We start from the raw sequence: 14,867 nt of genomic DNA, 5'->3' as shown, positions 1-14,867 counted from the left end.
GAGACGTGTCCCATCAGCAGGATACTGAGGGGACGGTGGGCACCTGTCAGCAGGAGCTGTCGCCATCCCACACAGACCTATCACGTCGTTTCCAACCACACATCTCACCTTGATCTCAGCTGCCGTGGCGTCTCAGCACATGCCCAGCGTAGTGACTGACTTGTCACTTGACTGACTAGATGACCTCTTTTCCTTTGTTGGTGTTTCAATCCTAACCCCCCTCCCCCTATGTCAGTTTCTGACTAAACATGAGAGACCCGTAGTGCCCACAGGTGTATGGGTGAGCGGCAAACGTGTAAACAAACTCAGAGGCTGAGGATACGGAGGCGGGTTATTTGTCCTGATTCACCCCAGGAAATAAATAGGTTAAGGACACAAAGTGGAAGTTAGGGTCACTTCCCAGCACGCTTTCCGTCGTCCCCTCCTCTTCGTGTCTGTTTGGCAGGTTCCTTTCCAGGGCTCAAACCCCGGCCCCCATCTGCACAGCACCTCCCGCAGACCTGCTGTGTAGCCTGTCCATCCATCCATCCGTTCGAGTACACGTGATGGTCAAGTTGCAGACCATTCCTCGGTAAACCCTGGGTGGACAGATGTAACAGACAGCAGTGTTTTTCCACCGGCCAGTCTGCAGACTGGTCCAGAAAAGAGTAAACCTCCCTGATGTTGTCTGAAGATTATAGACCCAGTGATCTGAGTCGAATTCACGTATGCTCAGGGTGATTCCTGCCTTAGCGGTCCCTAAAATAATTCTCCTTTCTTCACCAGTCCCCAAGGGTAACAAGGTTGAAAACCACTGACATACAGAGTATAAATACTGTATTTATTGTATATAGAAAAGCTGCTAAAAAAGGTAGATTTTTAAAATTCTCACATCAGAAGCGTTGGCACTGGGAGGTGACAGATGAGTTAGCTGACCTTACTGTAGGGGTCATTTTGCAATGTACAGCGTCTGTAAAATCACCACACTTCACGCCTGACGCTTACACAGCGTTCCATGTCAATGATACCTCCATAAAGCCATGGGAGGTGGGGGGAAAGTCTGTCTAAAAGATTAATTTGGAAAAGATAGTCATTGGCAGACATGCCTGGTTGGCCACCTGTGCTGGCATGGAAGCATGGGTTTGTCGTGTGCACCCCCCTTCCAACCGCAGGGACCGCACTTAACCCCTTCTGTCGCCACGCTCTTGGAAGCGGGTCCCTGCTTTCTGAGAATTTCCTCCCCTTCTGCTCACTGTCCAGCACCTCTGGGTTTCTGGTGGTTTATTAGGCACCTTCTTCTCCCCAATGCCTGCAGGGGCACACAGACAGGCGGTGATTGTATGTGAGGCGAGAGTCCCGTCCTTACAACCATAAGCATGTGAACCTGCAAAGTCCGTCTCTGTTATTTCCTGTGTCAGGTTCACACTCCAGGTTAAACTTAGGAACATAAGTGTTACTATATTGCCAACTAGGCTCTGTACTTTTTTGTTGTTGTTGATGATGGAGACAGAGAGAGAGGGACAGATAGAGATAGACAGGGAGAGAAATGAGAAGCATCAGTTCTTTGTTGCAGCTCTTTAGTTGTTCATTTATTGCTTTCTCATATGTGCCTTGACTGGGGTGGGGGGCTACAGCAGAGTGAGTGACCCCTTGCTCAAGCCAGTGACCTTGGGCTTCAAGCCCCAGCTACCATAGGGTCACGTCTATGATCCCACACTCAAGCCAGCGACCCCACGCTCAAGCTGGTGAACCCTCACACAAGCCTGATGAGCCTATGCTCAAGCCAGCAACCTCGGGGTTTCGAACCTGGATCCTCTGTGTCCCTGTCCAATGCTCTATCCACTGTGCCACTGCTTAGTCAGGCCTCTGTACCATTTTTACCATGCTGCTTGAAACAAGTAAAACAGTATCTTCATGTGTACTGACTTTGTCTGTGCTATGGCCACCATCCCATCATATTTTTCCTTTGTGGTATTTTTAATTCATTTGATTCTCTTACATTTTATCTATCTTTGTTAACCTCCTTTATGTCATCAAAGCAAGAAAAATTATACAGTATTTCTAATAGATATTTTCAAGGTAACAGGTATAATTAATGTTAAAGAAAGTCTATTCAATCTTTAAACTATCAAAAGTAATAAAATAAGCTAGAGTGACCCCAAATAAGGCAATAGATTCTGTGAAAAGTATCAGATCTCTATTAGTGTTAGACATATGGTCGCAGACTTTAGCTGAAGTTTTCTTATGACATTGGCTATTAATGTCAGCTTTTAGCACATTGGTTTTCCATTTCCTCTTCCCTGGGTCAGTAGTATTATCTCTGTTCTATAGGTGAGGAAATGGAGGTTCAATGAGGTTTAACAAATTGCATAAAGCCACACAGCTCATTAATAAGCAGAATTAGGATTCAAACCAAGTCTGAGCAAAGAAAGAGATGGCGCTGTGGGGTTGCATGCCTTTGCCCACGGAAGCGTCTGGAACACGCCAGGCTCTATGTGTGTTCTTCTGGAGTGTCTCAGTTAATCCTCACAACAGCACAGAACTGGGGCTCTGGTTTCAGAATTTCCTGAACTATATCTGTGGCCGGGCTCTGGCTATGGGGATGCAGGTGAACAACTTTGCGTCTTTTATCCTGTTCCTTGTCTGATAAAATAGAATGACCACATCTGCTTTCTCGAATTATTGTAAAACATGGCTAAGGTAACACAGAAGAACGGGTGTAGTTGTGGGCACTCGGTAACTTTTGTTTTATTTTTGTATCAATGGCTATGAATGAAGTTTGAAAACCCAAGTGGGAGGGAGGGATTTTATTTCCAACTTTGTTTGGTAGATTTCCTGCTGACAAGCCTATTTTTCATTCCCCTGCTTCAAGCCCCGTCTCTTTGAACCACAGTTCTCTGTATCCACTGTCACAAGTGCCATGGGCTCTCCACGGTTCACAGTCAGTCAATGTAAAGACCAGGTTTGTATTTCGCAAAGTCAGAGACTTCACCCAGTAACACCCAATAAGACAGGGATGCTTTTTCCTTAAAATAAAGATTCTAGAAATTTATTTTTATGATTTCTTCTCATAGCCATTATGTATAACATGACCATTGACGCGGACCTGTATTCATCCCGAGTCACCTCCAGGGGGTTGTTTAGGGACAATAATGAGAGGGCCCTGCAGAAGAACGCAGTCGTCAGCCAGGCGCAGACCTGCTCGGAGTTCCTCATCCACATACAGGTGAGGCACCCTGCCTCTCTCCTTTTCCCCACGTCTGGACTGGAAATGTCTGAGTCAGAACATGCTTGTCTTTCTGATCCGTGCTTTCCTGTGAGCAGAAAGTACATTTCCTTGGCTCATATCTATGGTCACATGCCCTTATTCACAAGTTAGAAGCGTTGCATTTTATTTGAGATTGCAGCAAACAAGGCTGACAGTAAGATTCCTAAGTATACCGAGGACACCTGTGTTTTGTTAGATGTTTGTCAGGGAGAACTTGCAGCAGACAATACATTTTCATCTTGACATTTTCCTAGCATAGAGCATTGTGCTAATTTTTAAGGCACTGAAGAGAACAACCACAATTGTTTTTGCTGTTGGGTTTCCTTAACTCTGTGAAGGATGGGAGAGTATCGGGTCAGAATGGTTTGGTCCAATCTTAAGCCACAATGACTCTGGTTCAGATGGACTTCTAAAAAAAATCTCCCAGCCCTGGCTGGTTGTCTCAGCGATAGAATGTCAGCCCAGCGTGTGGAAGTCCTGGGTTGGATTCCTGGGCAGGGCACACAGAAGTGCCCGTCTGCTTCTCCACCCTTACCCCCTCTTTCCTCTCTCTATCTTCCCCTCCCACAGCCAAAGCTCCATTGGAGCAAAGTTGGTCCAAGCACTGAGAATGGCTCCATAGCCTCCACCTCAGGCGCTAGAATGGCTCTGGTTGCAACGGAGCATCGCTCCAGATGGGCAGAGCATCTCCCAAGTTGAAAAAATATTTCTCAAGAGATACTTCCAATAGGAAATTTATTTTATGAATTATATGACTGTTTCCACCTAGAAACCACATAATGGTACTTGACAATGTCATTGAGCCAGGAAACCATTTTTGAAAGAGCTGTTTGAGAACTTTTCTAGAATGGGGCTCTCAGTGTTGAAGATGCATGAGAATTGCCAAGGAAACTCTCACAAGGTCCCTCACCATGACCAGAAACATGGGGGCTTGAAGCTCCAAGAAATATGCAGATAGAAGGGGCACCCCCAGGTATTCCCAGTACAAATGGATAATGCAGAGATCACATCTCAAGAAACGCAAAGTATAGAAGTTGAAAAAGCATGACATTGGTGCTTAGATGCATTAAAACCAGTTGTGTATTGTTCAAGTTAAATTTTTCTTTTTTATTTTTGGGACAGAGGCAGAGAGAGGGATAGATAGGGACAGACAGATAGGAACGGAGAGAAATGAGAGGCATCAGTTCTTGGTTGCGGAACCTTAGTTGTTCATTGATTGCTCTCTCATATGTGCCTTAACTGGGAGGCTACAGCAGAGCCAGTGACCCCTTGCTCAAGCTGGTGAGCCTTGCTCAAACCAGATGAGCCCGCGCTCAAGCTGGCGACGTTGGGGGTTTTGAACCTGGGTCCTCTGCGTCCCCGTCCAATGCTCTATCCACTGCACCACTGCCTGGTCAGACCGAGTTAAATTTTCTTAACTGCAAAAGTCTGGTCTGTTTTTTTGCTGGTCAGGAAATGGACACTGGTTTCTGTTCTCTCCTATTGCTGAGCTAAGTGATGGAGCCCATGAAAGATGCAGTCCACGGTGGGGGAATGCTCACGTATAGATCCTGTCCATGCTCTTGTGTCCTTGGGAGGTTCTCAGAGGGCATGCACCATTGTGGCCAGCTAGGCGCTATTGTTTCAGCTAACACACCCTATTTGATACCAGCACTGAAGTGTGTCCCCTGTGCCAGCCCAGAGCCAGCCGGGGAAGCGTCTCCTTGGAGGCAGGAAGCCAGCCCGGTAGCCTGGCCCCTGGAAGGGCTGGAGACAGGAGCCGTGCCTGCTTGTGAATGAACAGAGTCACAACACCAGCTCACTTCTCAGGAAAAGGCACATTCGATTGTGTTAATCCATTTTTTTTTCTGCATCGTCCTTTCCCAACAAGAAGTTGGGAAGATGTTTTGGCAAGAGGATTGCCAGATGACACTCGCAACCCCGTTCTGGAGTTTTCACGGGTTTCGTTAGGAAGCCCCACAAAACCAAAAGGCCCATGAAACACTGCAAGTCTTTCCTCTCTGCGCTAAGCGCAAAGTGGAGGGGGTGTCCTGGGTAGATGGTCTCCGCCCCTCCACAGTGAGATGTGCGTCCCCTCGGCTGTGCAAGGAGCGGACTGGGACAGCTCCTGACAGTCAGTGGAGCCAGAAGTTGGGGCTTGGTTTCAGATGCACCCCCTGGTCCGGTTTTGAAGAGCAGGGTTAGGGCTGACTAAGGAAAAGAACCCTCTCGTCCATCACCTGACAGCCAGCCCTGGGTCCCTTCCTCTCGAGGTCACAGTATTCCCTCCCAGAGACTGGGTCAGGATACCTAAAGACTCCTTGGTCTTGTTAACAGGAATTCAAAGGACACAGCCAACAACCCAAGAGCCAGGTCCTGATATAGGAGACTTTTAAGCATTAAAACTGGACATGTTGTCTAAATATTTGCAGTCCCTTATGGTTGCACAATGAGATTACTGATGAGCTTAGGAAAGCAAAGTGGCTCCTGATTGTTACGGATACCAGTCTTTATGTTTCTTAGTAGTGGAGGGGCGGGGAAGCGAGAGCTTTGGAATTTCTGAACAAGACTGTGGGCGTTTTCTTGTTTCAAAGCTTCTGTGTGCTAACAAACTGACTCTGTTCGTGCGTGCATGCGTGTGCGTGCACGTGTGCTTATTAGGAGCCCTCGGATGTTGTCAGTCCCTTGGATCTGTGTGTGAACATCAGCCTGGTGAACCCTGGCACTAGCCCTGCCCTTGAAGCCTACTCTGAGACTACCAAGGTCTTCACTGTAAGTACGTTTGCTCTGCCCAGAATTCAGACCTGCTAGCACAGCCCCTGCTGTTGGAAAGATACTTAAGACATAGCCTTTAAGTTGTTAATTCTGGAAATGAAACACAATGACTTATTCATACAGTTCATTAGCATGTAATTTCCACAAAGGCAGAAATTTTTTTTTGTCCCCTGCTCTGTTCCCAGCCCTGTGAGCCATGCCACAGTAGGTGATCAAGGGATTTTTGTTGAGGAAATAATTTAAGAATAAAGCAAAACACCTGTGTGCTCACCACCCACTTAGAGAAAATAAAATGTTCTCAGTCCCCATGCAGTTCTCTGGGTCTCTCCCCAACCCCAGCAGACCCACAGTCCTCTGGCTCCCCGGGCAGGTCGTCACCCTGAACGCTGCATTGACCTGTGCTTTTGTCTCTGATGTTGGTAAACGTGTATCTATTCCGAAAACACTGTTTGGTGTGGCGTGGTCCCGAGCTTCATGGAAATGGAATGATACGGCATGTATCTTCTTTGTTAAATGCAAACGGGTGGGTTGTTTGTCCCATTTGCAGATCCCTTTCCATAAGGACTGTGGCGACGACGGGGAATGCATCTCTGACCTGGTTCTCGACGTCCAGCAGCTGCCGGCCGCCCAGTAAGTCTGCCCTGACTGCGCATAGTAAAACACGGCAGTCGGAGAGCCTTCTGACAGTGTTACTCATGTGAATGTGGATGGAGATTTTTCTTTTCTACAAAAGATATATCCACAACTAATAAAGACGGTTGCATCCAAATTTCAGTTTCTCCCATCTGTCTAGGTGTAAAACAATAAGAAATAGAAAACCATTAATATTTGGGTGGTTCCTTCGCCTGCAATGTGATTAAAAGCAATGAAGAAGACCCATGTACTTACTTACTGTCAAAATCACTTTGCAATGAAGATAGTTTCTCGTTAAGCAATTTCTCAGTATTCCAAATCTAAAGAGTTTATTTTAAAAGTGAGTGATACATTTTGAATACTGACTAGTCTTCCCCCCCTTAAGGACTTTCTTTTCTCTTTTTTCCTTTTTTTTTTTTTTTTAACAGAGAAAAACCCTTCATTGTCAGCAACCAAAACAAAAGGCTAACGTTTTCGGTAACACTGAAAAACAGACAGGAGAGTGCCTACAACACTGGAATTGTTGTGGATTTCTCCGAAAACTTGTTCTTTGCTTCCTGGTCCATGCCGGTAAGTGAGGGCACCCTGTGCTCATCGGGGCTCCACCACAGTCACTCAGACCTCCCTGCCCTCCGTGTTGTAAGAAGCACTTGGTCCTAACTGTGCGGCTCCCAAATAGCTAAACTGCATGAGAGCATTGCCTGGCCCTGTGTAGAGGCCATTCCCAGTCTGGGTCAGCTTTTTCCTTAGCCCCAACACTCGGCCACGGTGGCCAGGTCCTCAGCCAACTCCTCAGCCACCTGTGCGGTGAGCCGCTGTGCCCAGCGCTCAGCTGCTCCGAGCTGCACTTGCTCTGAGAAATCCGAGTCTCACGGCTCAGCCGCAGGGGCTGCGGCTGCCAACATGCGGATTCCAGCGAGGTCAGTCCATCATGCCAACTTGATGGCTATACCAGGCGCACACTTGACCGAGAATGCCCCTAGGTCCCTCCTCAGTCACCGGGCAGTGGAGAGGAGAGAGCAGGGAAAGGCTATGATTTCCAAAGCAGCTTACCTGTCTGATGAAAGCATTCTAAAATGATTTCAGCCAGTTGAAAGTCAATGTGAACTCCATAGCTTTAGTGTTCTTAAACCTCTTTTGACTTTGGTGTTTAAACTTCCTGTGCAAAATGACAAAGTATTTTAAAGAGGAGTAAAAAAAAAAATAATGGAAACTATAAAAGATTCTTTTTTTTTTTTTTTTTTGGATTTTTCTGAAGCTAGAAACGGGGAGAGACAGACTCCCGCATGCGTCCGTCCGGGATCCACCCGGCACGCCCACCAGGGGGCGATGCTCTGCCCCTCCGGAGCGTCGCTCTGTCGTGACCAGAGCCACTCTAGCGCCTGGGGCAGAGGCCAAGGAGCCATCCCCAGCACCCGGGCCATCTTTGCTCCAATGGAGCCTCGGCTGCGGGAGGGGAAGAGAGAGACAGGAAGGAGAGGGGGAGGGGTGGAGAAGCAGATGGGCGCTTCTCCTGTGTGCCCTGGCCGGGAATCGAACCCGGGACTTCTGCACGCCAGGCCGACGCTCTACCACTGAGCCAACCGGCCAGGGCCTAAAAGATTCTTTAAATGATTTAAAATACAAAGAATCACTGACATAGGATTTTTTGTTTTTATCTCATGAAAACTATACAGTTCAGATATATTAAGAGAAAAGGTATATATTAAAGACAGTATTTCCAAATATTGATTTAAAGTCATTTTGTGCTTATGAAATAGAAGAGCAGTGATTTACTTCTGGGGAAACATTCAAGCATTGGAGCTCTCCTTTGGCTTGTGGGGTGTCCTGCTCAGCGATGAAAAGGGCGTATGGGCCACCCGGACAGGGTGCGGTTTCCGAGTGCTGGGACAGGAGAGGACTCCAGGGTGAAGCCACCTCACAGCTGGGGTGCCCACACGCTTGCACACCCTCCAGCATGGGCACATGGCCATGTGCCAACCACTCATTGTTTCCTGGTCTCCTTCAGGTGGACGGGACGGAAGTAAGATGCCAGGTTGCTTCTTCGCAGAAGTCCGTTACCTGCAATGTAGGCTACCCTGCTTTAAAGAGGGGACAACAGGTACGACCCATGCAAGCCCCCACCCCCCCGCACAAGTGTTCGTTCATCTTCCTCATTGGGTGTCACCCTTAAAGAAAAAATCTGCATGTTTTCTTTAAGTTCCTAATAAAAATCAGATTCCCCCCCACCCTACCCCCACCCCATGCAGTCCATTCCAAAAAGCACGTACAATATGAGAAGTTCTTTTACTCTGAACACATTGGCCAGCACTGGTCAAAGTGTCAGCACAGAGTCCCTGATAAGTAGGTCTCATACCAGCACGCAGCGTCCACATTCAGACGAGCGTACGTGCTCGTGATGGGATGACTCACTTCTGTTGGTTGAAAGTTAAGCCCTTCTAATCCTCAAGGGGAGGTCTACTAAGCCAAGTGGACAAATAATGTGTGGTCTACCCATTCGGAAGCTGACGGCATATAACATTCAGCAGTCAACAGGGGCAGGTTCCCGTGGATGGGAAACTTCACCTCAGCCCCTGAGCACGGGGCGTCGTCGACTGATGGATGTTAATTCTGTGTACAGGTGACGTTTACTATTAACTTCGACTTCAATCTTCAAAACCTTCAGAATCAGGCCTCTGTCAGTTTCCAAGCCATAAGGTAAAAAACCATAATGCGCTTACACATGGCTGGCTCTTCTGGTGTTGCTGTGAGTGATTTCCTAATGCTTGCTTCCACAGCGAAAGCCACGAAGAAAACGAGGCAGATAATACAGCCAGCTTCAAAATCCCTCTGCTGTATGACGCCGAAATCCATATAACAAGGTAGGAGGAACGGCGGGCCGCCGGTGACCACTGACATCTCTCCGGTTTGTAACGCGCAGGGCTCATGACTGCACACTTCTCTGTGCTCATTCTTAACATGAAAACGCTTCCCCCTTGTCAACAAAGACAGAAGTCCAGGGGCAAACTGGTCCCTAGGGAGCCTTGAGAGATTGCAGGTTTTCTAGGAATAACTCTCCAAAGGCAGAGGACTAGCCCTCCTGGCACAAGCCCACGGGAAGTCCCCACAGGCCCTCTCATGGGCTGCAAACCGTCCCAAGATGTCAGAGTGGGGCTTGGGGTGCCAAAGGTTACCTCCACCTTCTCCTCTCTGCCCTGCCCTTTGTCCACACAAGATCACCATCTATCCTGTTCCTGCACGTTGGATCCCCAAGTACAGTGCTTAACGCACGGTAGGCCCACCACAAAGATGGAATCTAGTCGCCAAAAATTAATCCCCAGGTGGAAAATTCCTGACATAGCTGGTTGTGAGTTTCTTCTAACCAAGAGGGAATGAGGCGTTTTCCAAAGGAGGTCACCCATGAAGAGATGCTTTTATTCCATCTCCTGCCCACCCAAAGCAAGTAAAGCCGAGCACTGGCTGGAATGGTGCCAGGTGACACCGGTTCTCTTGAATTGTTCAGGGAGACAGGTGTCAAGGCTGCAGGTGCCAATGGGTTGATACCGTCACCTTCCCTCTCACTTATAAGTGAGGTGGTTTCATAGACATGGACATGCTGGGTCACGGGCCACAGGTGACACCCACCTGCTCGCCTTGGAACCAGAGTTCTCTGCCTGGTGGGGCAGTTGGGCCACCTCCCAGCGCAGATGAGTGAGCCGGGGACAAGACGCAGCAGTGTGTTCCCAAGAAGCCATGTTAGAAGGTGTCCAGAGACAGCAGAACTCTCACCTCCCACCACATCGATCCAGCCCCTAAAAGCCAGCAACATGGAGAACACCCAACAGACTGCTGAGCAAAAACTAAAAGGAAAATATGGCTAGTGCTCGGGACACATGAGCGAGGAAGAAAAGAATGCTTCTGTATCGAGCGCATTGCGAACAGCCAAAGCAGAAACAGAGTACAGTCCAAGTCCCCCGTCCCTGAAAAAGTCATCAGCGACTGCAGACTTCACTCAGTGGCTGAGTAACTGGAGACAAATGCAGCTAGCTGCAGAGGTGGCCACGACCACATGGCCCAGGGTTTTCTCTTCCTACCTATATTGATTCCTTCTCATCCTAAATGCCTTTTCTTAATACAGACTTTCTGTGATGCTATGGGCATATTTTTTTTTTTTTTTGGTTTCAGATATATTTACCCTCAAATAAATATAAGATCAGGTGGCCCTTCCCTTTACTAACCACTCAGCTGTGTATATTGGGGAGGGTATGTTGGTCTCTAAGACACTCTGATGTTCTTTTTTAAAAAATGCTGTACAATGTAAAAAGTTTATATGAAGAATTATGATGAAGAAAGGTAAAGTAGCCCCCAAATCGACCACTGGATAATCCCTTTTAATTTTGCTTTTTAAAGAAAGACATTCAGTGCACATGGGTAGACAATCCAAACATTAGAGAAAGATACACACAGAAAATGGAATCATCCCTTCCCACCTCCTCGGCTCACTGCTTAGATGACTAACCCGACTCTTTTAAGAATACCTTCCATATGCAGGGTTTGCTTTTGTACAGGGACATACACATAACTCTCTCTCTCTCTCTCTCTCCTCTCTCTTTCTCTCTCTCACCCTCACCCTCACCCAAATGGAATGATCAAACTTTTCTATGCTTTACTTTTTAATGTAATCCTAGACAAATTCCTATCAGGACACGTATATATACAGATCTATCTCATTCTCTTCCTGGCTAGATTGTAATTTACGTAACTAATTTATAGTAATGAGATGTTTGGAGGTTTGACATTTTTATTTTGTTTAATCATCTACAAGCAATGCTGTGGGGAGGGGAAAAAAAACAACTTTTAAAAGAAACACCTTTGCAAGCTTTTTGGAAAAACATCCTTCCCGGTTCTGAAACGTCACCCTTCGCAACTGCTCTGATACTTATTGTACATGTTTGTCTATGTAGTGCAGACGTGGTGGGCGGGACTGAGTGATGGGCCCCCCTCCCCCCACCGAGTACTGCTAGCTGCTATGACAGATATATGGACCAACACTTCAGTGACTTGAGGAACACGAACACGGGGGTAACAAATGGGAAAAAAAAGGTTTCCTCTCTTTAAAATGCAAAAGCAGAACCTGTGAACCAGCTTAGAAGCTGGCTGTCCTCGGGGACGCACGCAGGCCTCCTGGAAGGCCAGGGAACAGCCCCCCACACGGGCAGGCTTTCTCTTCCAAAGCTCATCGGTTTCCACGTAATGCTCACAGAGCACTGCTTCCCCTCATATGTGTAACCTTGACAAACCACACATCAATTGAAGACTTCCTATGACATAGTTTTCTTTTGAAAATTTGGAAAAGTGTTTGTGTGTTTTTTTAAAGGAGGCATTTAAAAAAGAGAAAGGCAATATTTTTTGTAAAATTTTAAAAACTCTATCTCAGGAAATGTCCACTATAATTTTTATTTTTTTCTTTAGGCAATGTAATCAACATCCTATCATTAGGGTAGACTAGCTGGTGGGAGTAAATACTGCTTCTCAGTCTTCTTCCCCTCCTCCCCGTCCCCAGCCCCAGTGAAGCTGCCTGGGTTGGAACCCAGCCTCAGAGTCCCAGAAGTGAGAGCAGGTGCCCAGTTACATTCGTCTGACTGGTTCTGCGGGGTGCCCCTGACCTGGTCACCTCTGGTCATGTGAACTCCAGAGGGCAAGCCCAAGCAGAGAGGTCCTATCAGTCCAGTGCCTACAGCTCGCATCTGATAAAACTTCTGGGTCAGCCATTTAAGGGTGGTCTCTTCCCTACTGAGGGAAACAGACTGACCAACCCAGTTCAGACCAAAAGCAAGGAGAATTTCTATGGACCTAGAGAAGGCACGGAAGGAGGAGCAGCGGAGACAGGTGCATGTCCTGTCTCCCGGGATCTGTGTGACCAGTGCTGGTGCTAACGCCTGATGCCCTATCACTGTGTTGCAGCCACACCCCGTGACAAGCTCTCCAGCTGATAGACTCATTCGTCCACTCAACAAGGACTAAGTGTCCGCTATAGTAGCACCCCAGTCAGTATTATTACAATCTTGACCAGAGTTCCATGATCAGTTCTAAAGTAGTGCATTTTGTTATTTTAGAAATGTTACAGTACAGAGGTGCCCAGCAGGGGGATCATGAAGGCAGGGGCCCCGAACAGAGTCTGTGTTAGCCTGAGAGATGTACCCTGGGCCAGTAGCCCCGTAGCAAGCACTTGTTTTCATTTGGTGTTTTCGTGCCTAAATACAAACTGCTTTCACTTGTAACATAAGCCAGAGGATACTGAAGTGAGAAGAGAAATTGTAAGCATCAAGAAGAACAGCAACACTAACATGTCTGGCTTTACAAATCTCATCCCACAGATCTACCAACATAAATTTTTATGAGATCTCCTCGGATGGCCATGTTCCGTCTACTGTGCACAGTTTTGAAGACATTGGTCCAAAATTCGTCTTCTCCATTAAGGTTGGTGATGGGAGCTCAGGGGGAAGGGGACAGAAAGTGAGCCCAGGAAAGAGAGGAAGAAAGTCAAAAGAAGTTGAGAGAGACTAGCAGGTCTCAAACTTGAGATCACCTGGGGGACTGGTTAAAAGCCAGGTCCCTGGGCTCCATCCCAGAGCCTCTGATTGAGGGTGGGTCTGAGGATATACTGTATATGCCTACCACGTCCCCAGGTGACACTGAGGCTACTGGTCCAGCTGCCGTGCTTTGAAAACCACTAAGATGGACCACAAATAAGTAAACAGCTAGGCACTGTGCCGTTGTGTGTCCTGGGTAAGAGAGAATTGATACAGTCTGAAATCCCCAGAACATTTAACAATGGTGTTAATGTGGGCAAAAGTCTCTGGAATATAATTAGCATGCCAATTTATCCTTAGAGAATATTTCTATTTGAGAAGCTTACCATTTGTGGACAACTATGCACTTGGTAGCCATGCTGGGTAGTATCTAGAAATATTTTTAAATCGGGTTCTATTGTCTATTAGTATAAGCAATTATTAGTCTAAAGATGGTTATCAATTATGTAAAGAGAAAGTAATTTGTAAAAGTAACTATTTCATAACATTACAGAAACTTTGGAAAGTAAGGAGAAAATTCATCCAACCACCCTGAGTCCATACAATTTTCTTTTGTCCATTTCTTACTAGTATGTTTCATCGTAGCAACCCTACAATTTGTTGATTTTTTCTTTTAAAGATCTTTAAGAAAACCTTGCTTTGTGATTCAGATACTGGAGTTTATAAAATAGGCATGGTACTTGGCAACTATCTCTTTAAGGAAACCTTTAGTCGATTAGTAGCAGCAATAAAATAACATGCATAGAGAGTGTAATAAGTGTCAGCCTTTGTATCCAGTGCCTCAGCTACCTTGACCCATTTAATCCCAGGTCAGTTATAAGGTTGGTAAGGTTACTATCCCTATGGGTGTGACTTACAATGTTAGCAGCCAGCAGGGGATGTGCACTGGCCATTGTTGAGCAGACTCCCTATCTGTGGGGTCAGGTGCTATACCTGTGCACCCAGACAGAACTGATGATTGTCCTGATGAGGAAAAGGAACCCTATAGAGACTCCCACACTTTGCCCACGCCACTCTGCCAGTCAGGGTGGGACATCATGCCCTGGTGGCCCAACTCCACATGTCCTTCACCACCTCCTAGGTCACAAATTATTTGATGGTTACAACTGTAAATGTAGCGGTTTTTCCAAGAGGTGAAAGTATTATAGAGCCCGCAAGTGTCGCGATACAGCGCGGATGTGGTTTCTTCCGGACTCAGCTGTGCCGCTAACTAGTTAGTTGCCCTTCATCCACACAGAGGTTATTGCAGCGTGTGCGTGGTGTGGCGTTAGAAAAACAAAACAAAAATACTAAAACCAGAACGTTTCCTCTCGTTCTGCGCAGGTGACAACAGGGAGTATTCCAGTCAGCATGGTGACCATCCTCATCCACGTCCCCCAGTACACCAAAGAGAAGAACCCGCTGATGTACCTGACGGGCGTGCACACTGACCAGGTCAGGGCAACCGGACTGGCTGTGACAGTGTGCACGTTCAACGTGGAAACCCCTCCCCCATGAGGTGGGGGCTGTCACGTCTGACAGGGATAGACAGGACGCGGAGAAGACAGCCTCTGTGCATCCTGGGAGCCAATGAACTGAAGTGGGATGTCTGAGTCTAGGGGGCAGAGATTATTCCTGAAGCCCCGGGTGGCCAGGTGGAGACCGACTTTGCCGGAGCCCTG

General features: G+C 47.2%; 1 protein-coding gene across 2 annotated transcripts in view; it reads left to right on the top strand.

The window, feature by feature from the left end:
• ITGA2 (integrin subunit alpha 2) overlaps positions 1 to 14,867 on the top strand; it is an 89,472-nt gene that overhangs the window by 61,773 nt on the left and 12,832 nt on the right. For both annotated transcript variants that reach the window (XM_066377848.1, XM_066377856.1), the window contains exons 17-25: positions 3,054 to 3,205; positions 5,888 to 5,998; positions 6,549 to 6,631; positions 7,063 to 7,204; positions 8,643 to 8,735; positions 9,255 to 9,331; positions 9,412 to 9,495; positions 12,991 to 13,093; positions 14,530 to 14,640. In XM_066377848.1, coding sequence (XP_066233945.1) covers positions 3,054 to 3,205; positions 5,888 to 5,998; positions 6,549 to 6,631; positions 7,063 to 7,204; positions 8,643 to 8,735; positions 9,255 to 9,331; positions 9,412 to 9,495; positions 12,991 to 13,093; positions 14,530 to 14,640 — 956 coding nt within the window. The remainder of the gene's footprint in view (positions 1 to 3,053; positions 3,206 to 5,887; positions 5,999 to 6,548; positions 6,632 to 7,062; positions 7,205 to 8,642; positions 8,736 to 9,254; positions 9,332 to 9,411; positions 9,496 to 12,990; positions 13,094 to 14,529; positions 14,641 to 14,867) is intronic.

This window comes from Saccopteryx leptura, chromosome 1, assembly GCF_036850995.1.
Source record: "Saccopteryx leptura isolate mSacLep1 chromosome 1, mSacLep1_pri_phased_curated, whole genome shotgun sequence".
In the NCBI taxonomy this organism is placed as follows: domain Eukaryota; kingdom Metazoa; phylum Chordata; class Mammalia; order Chiroptera; family Emballonuridae; genus Saccopteryx; species Saccopteryx leptura.
This window is presented reverse-complemented; position numbering and strand designations above follow the sequence as displayed.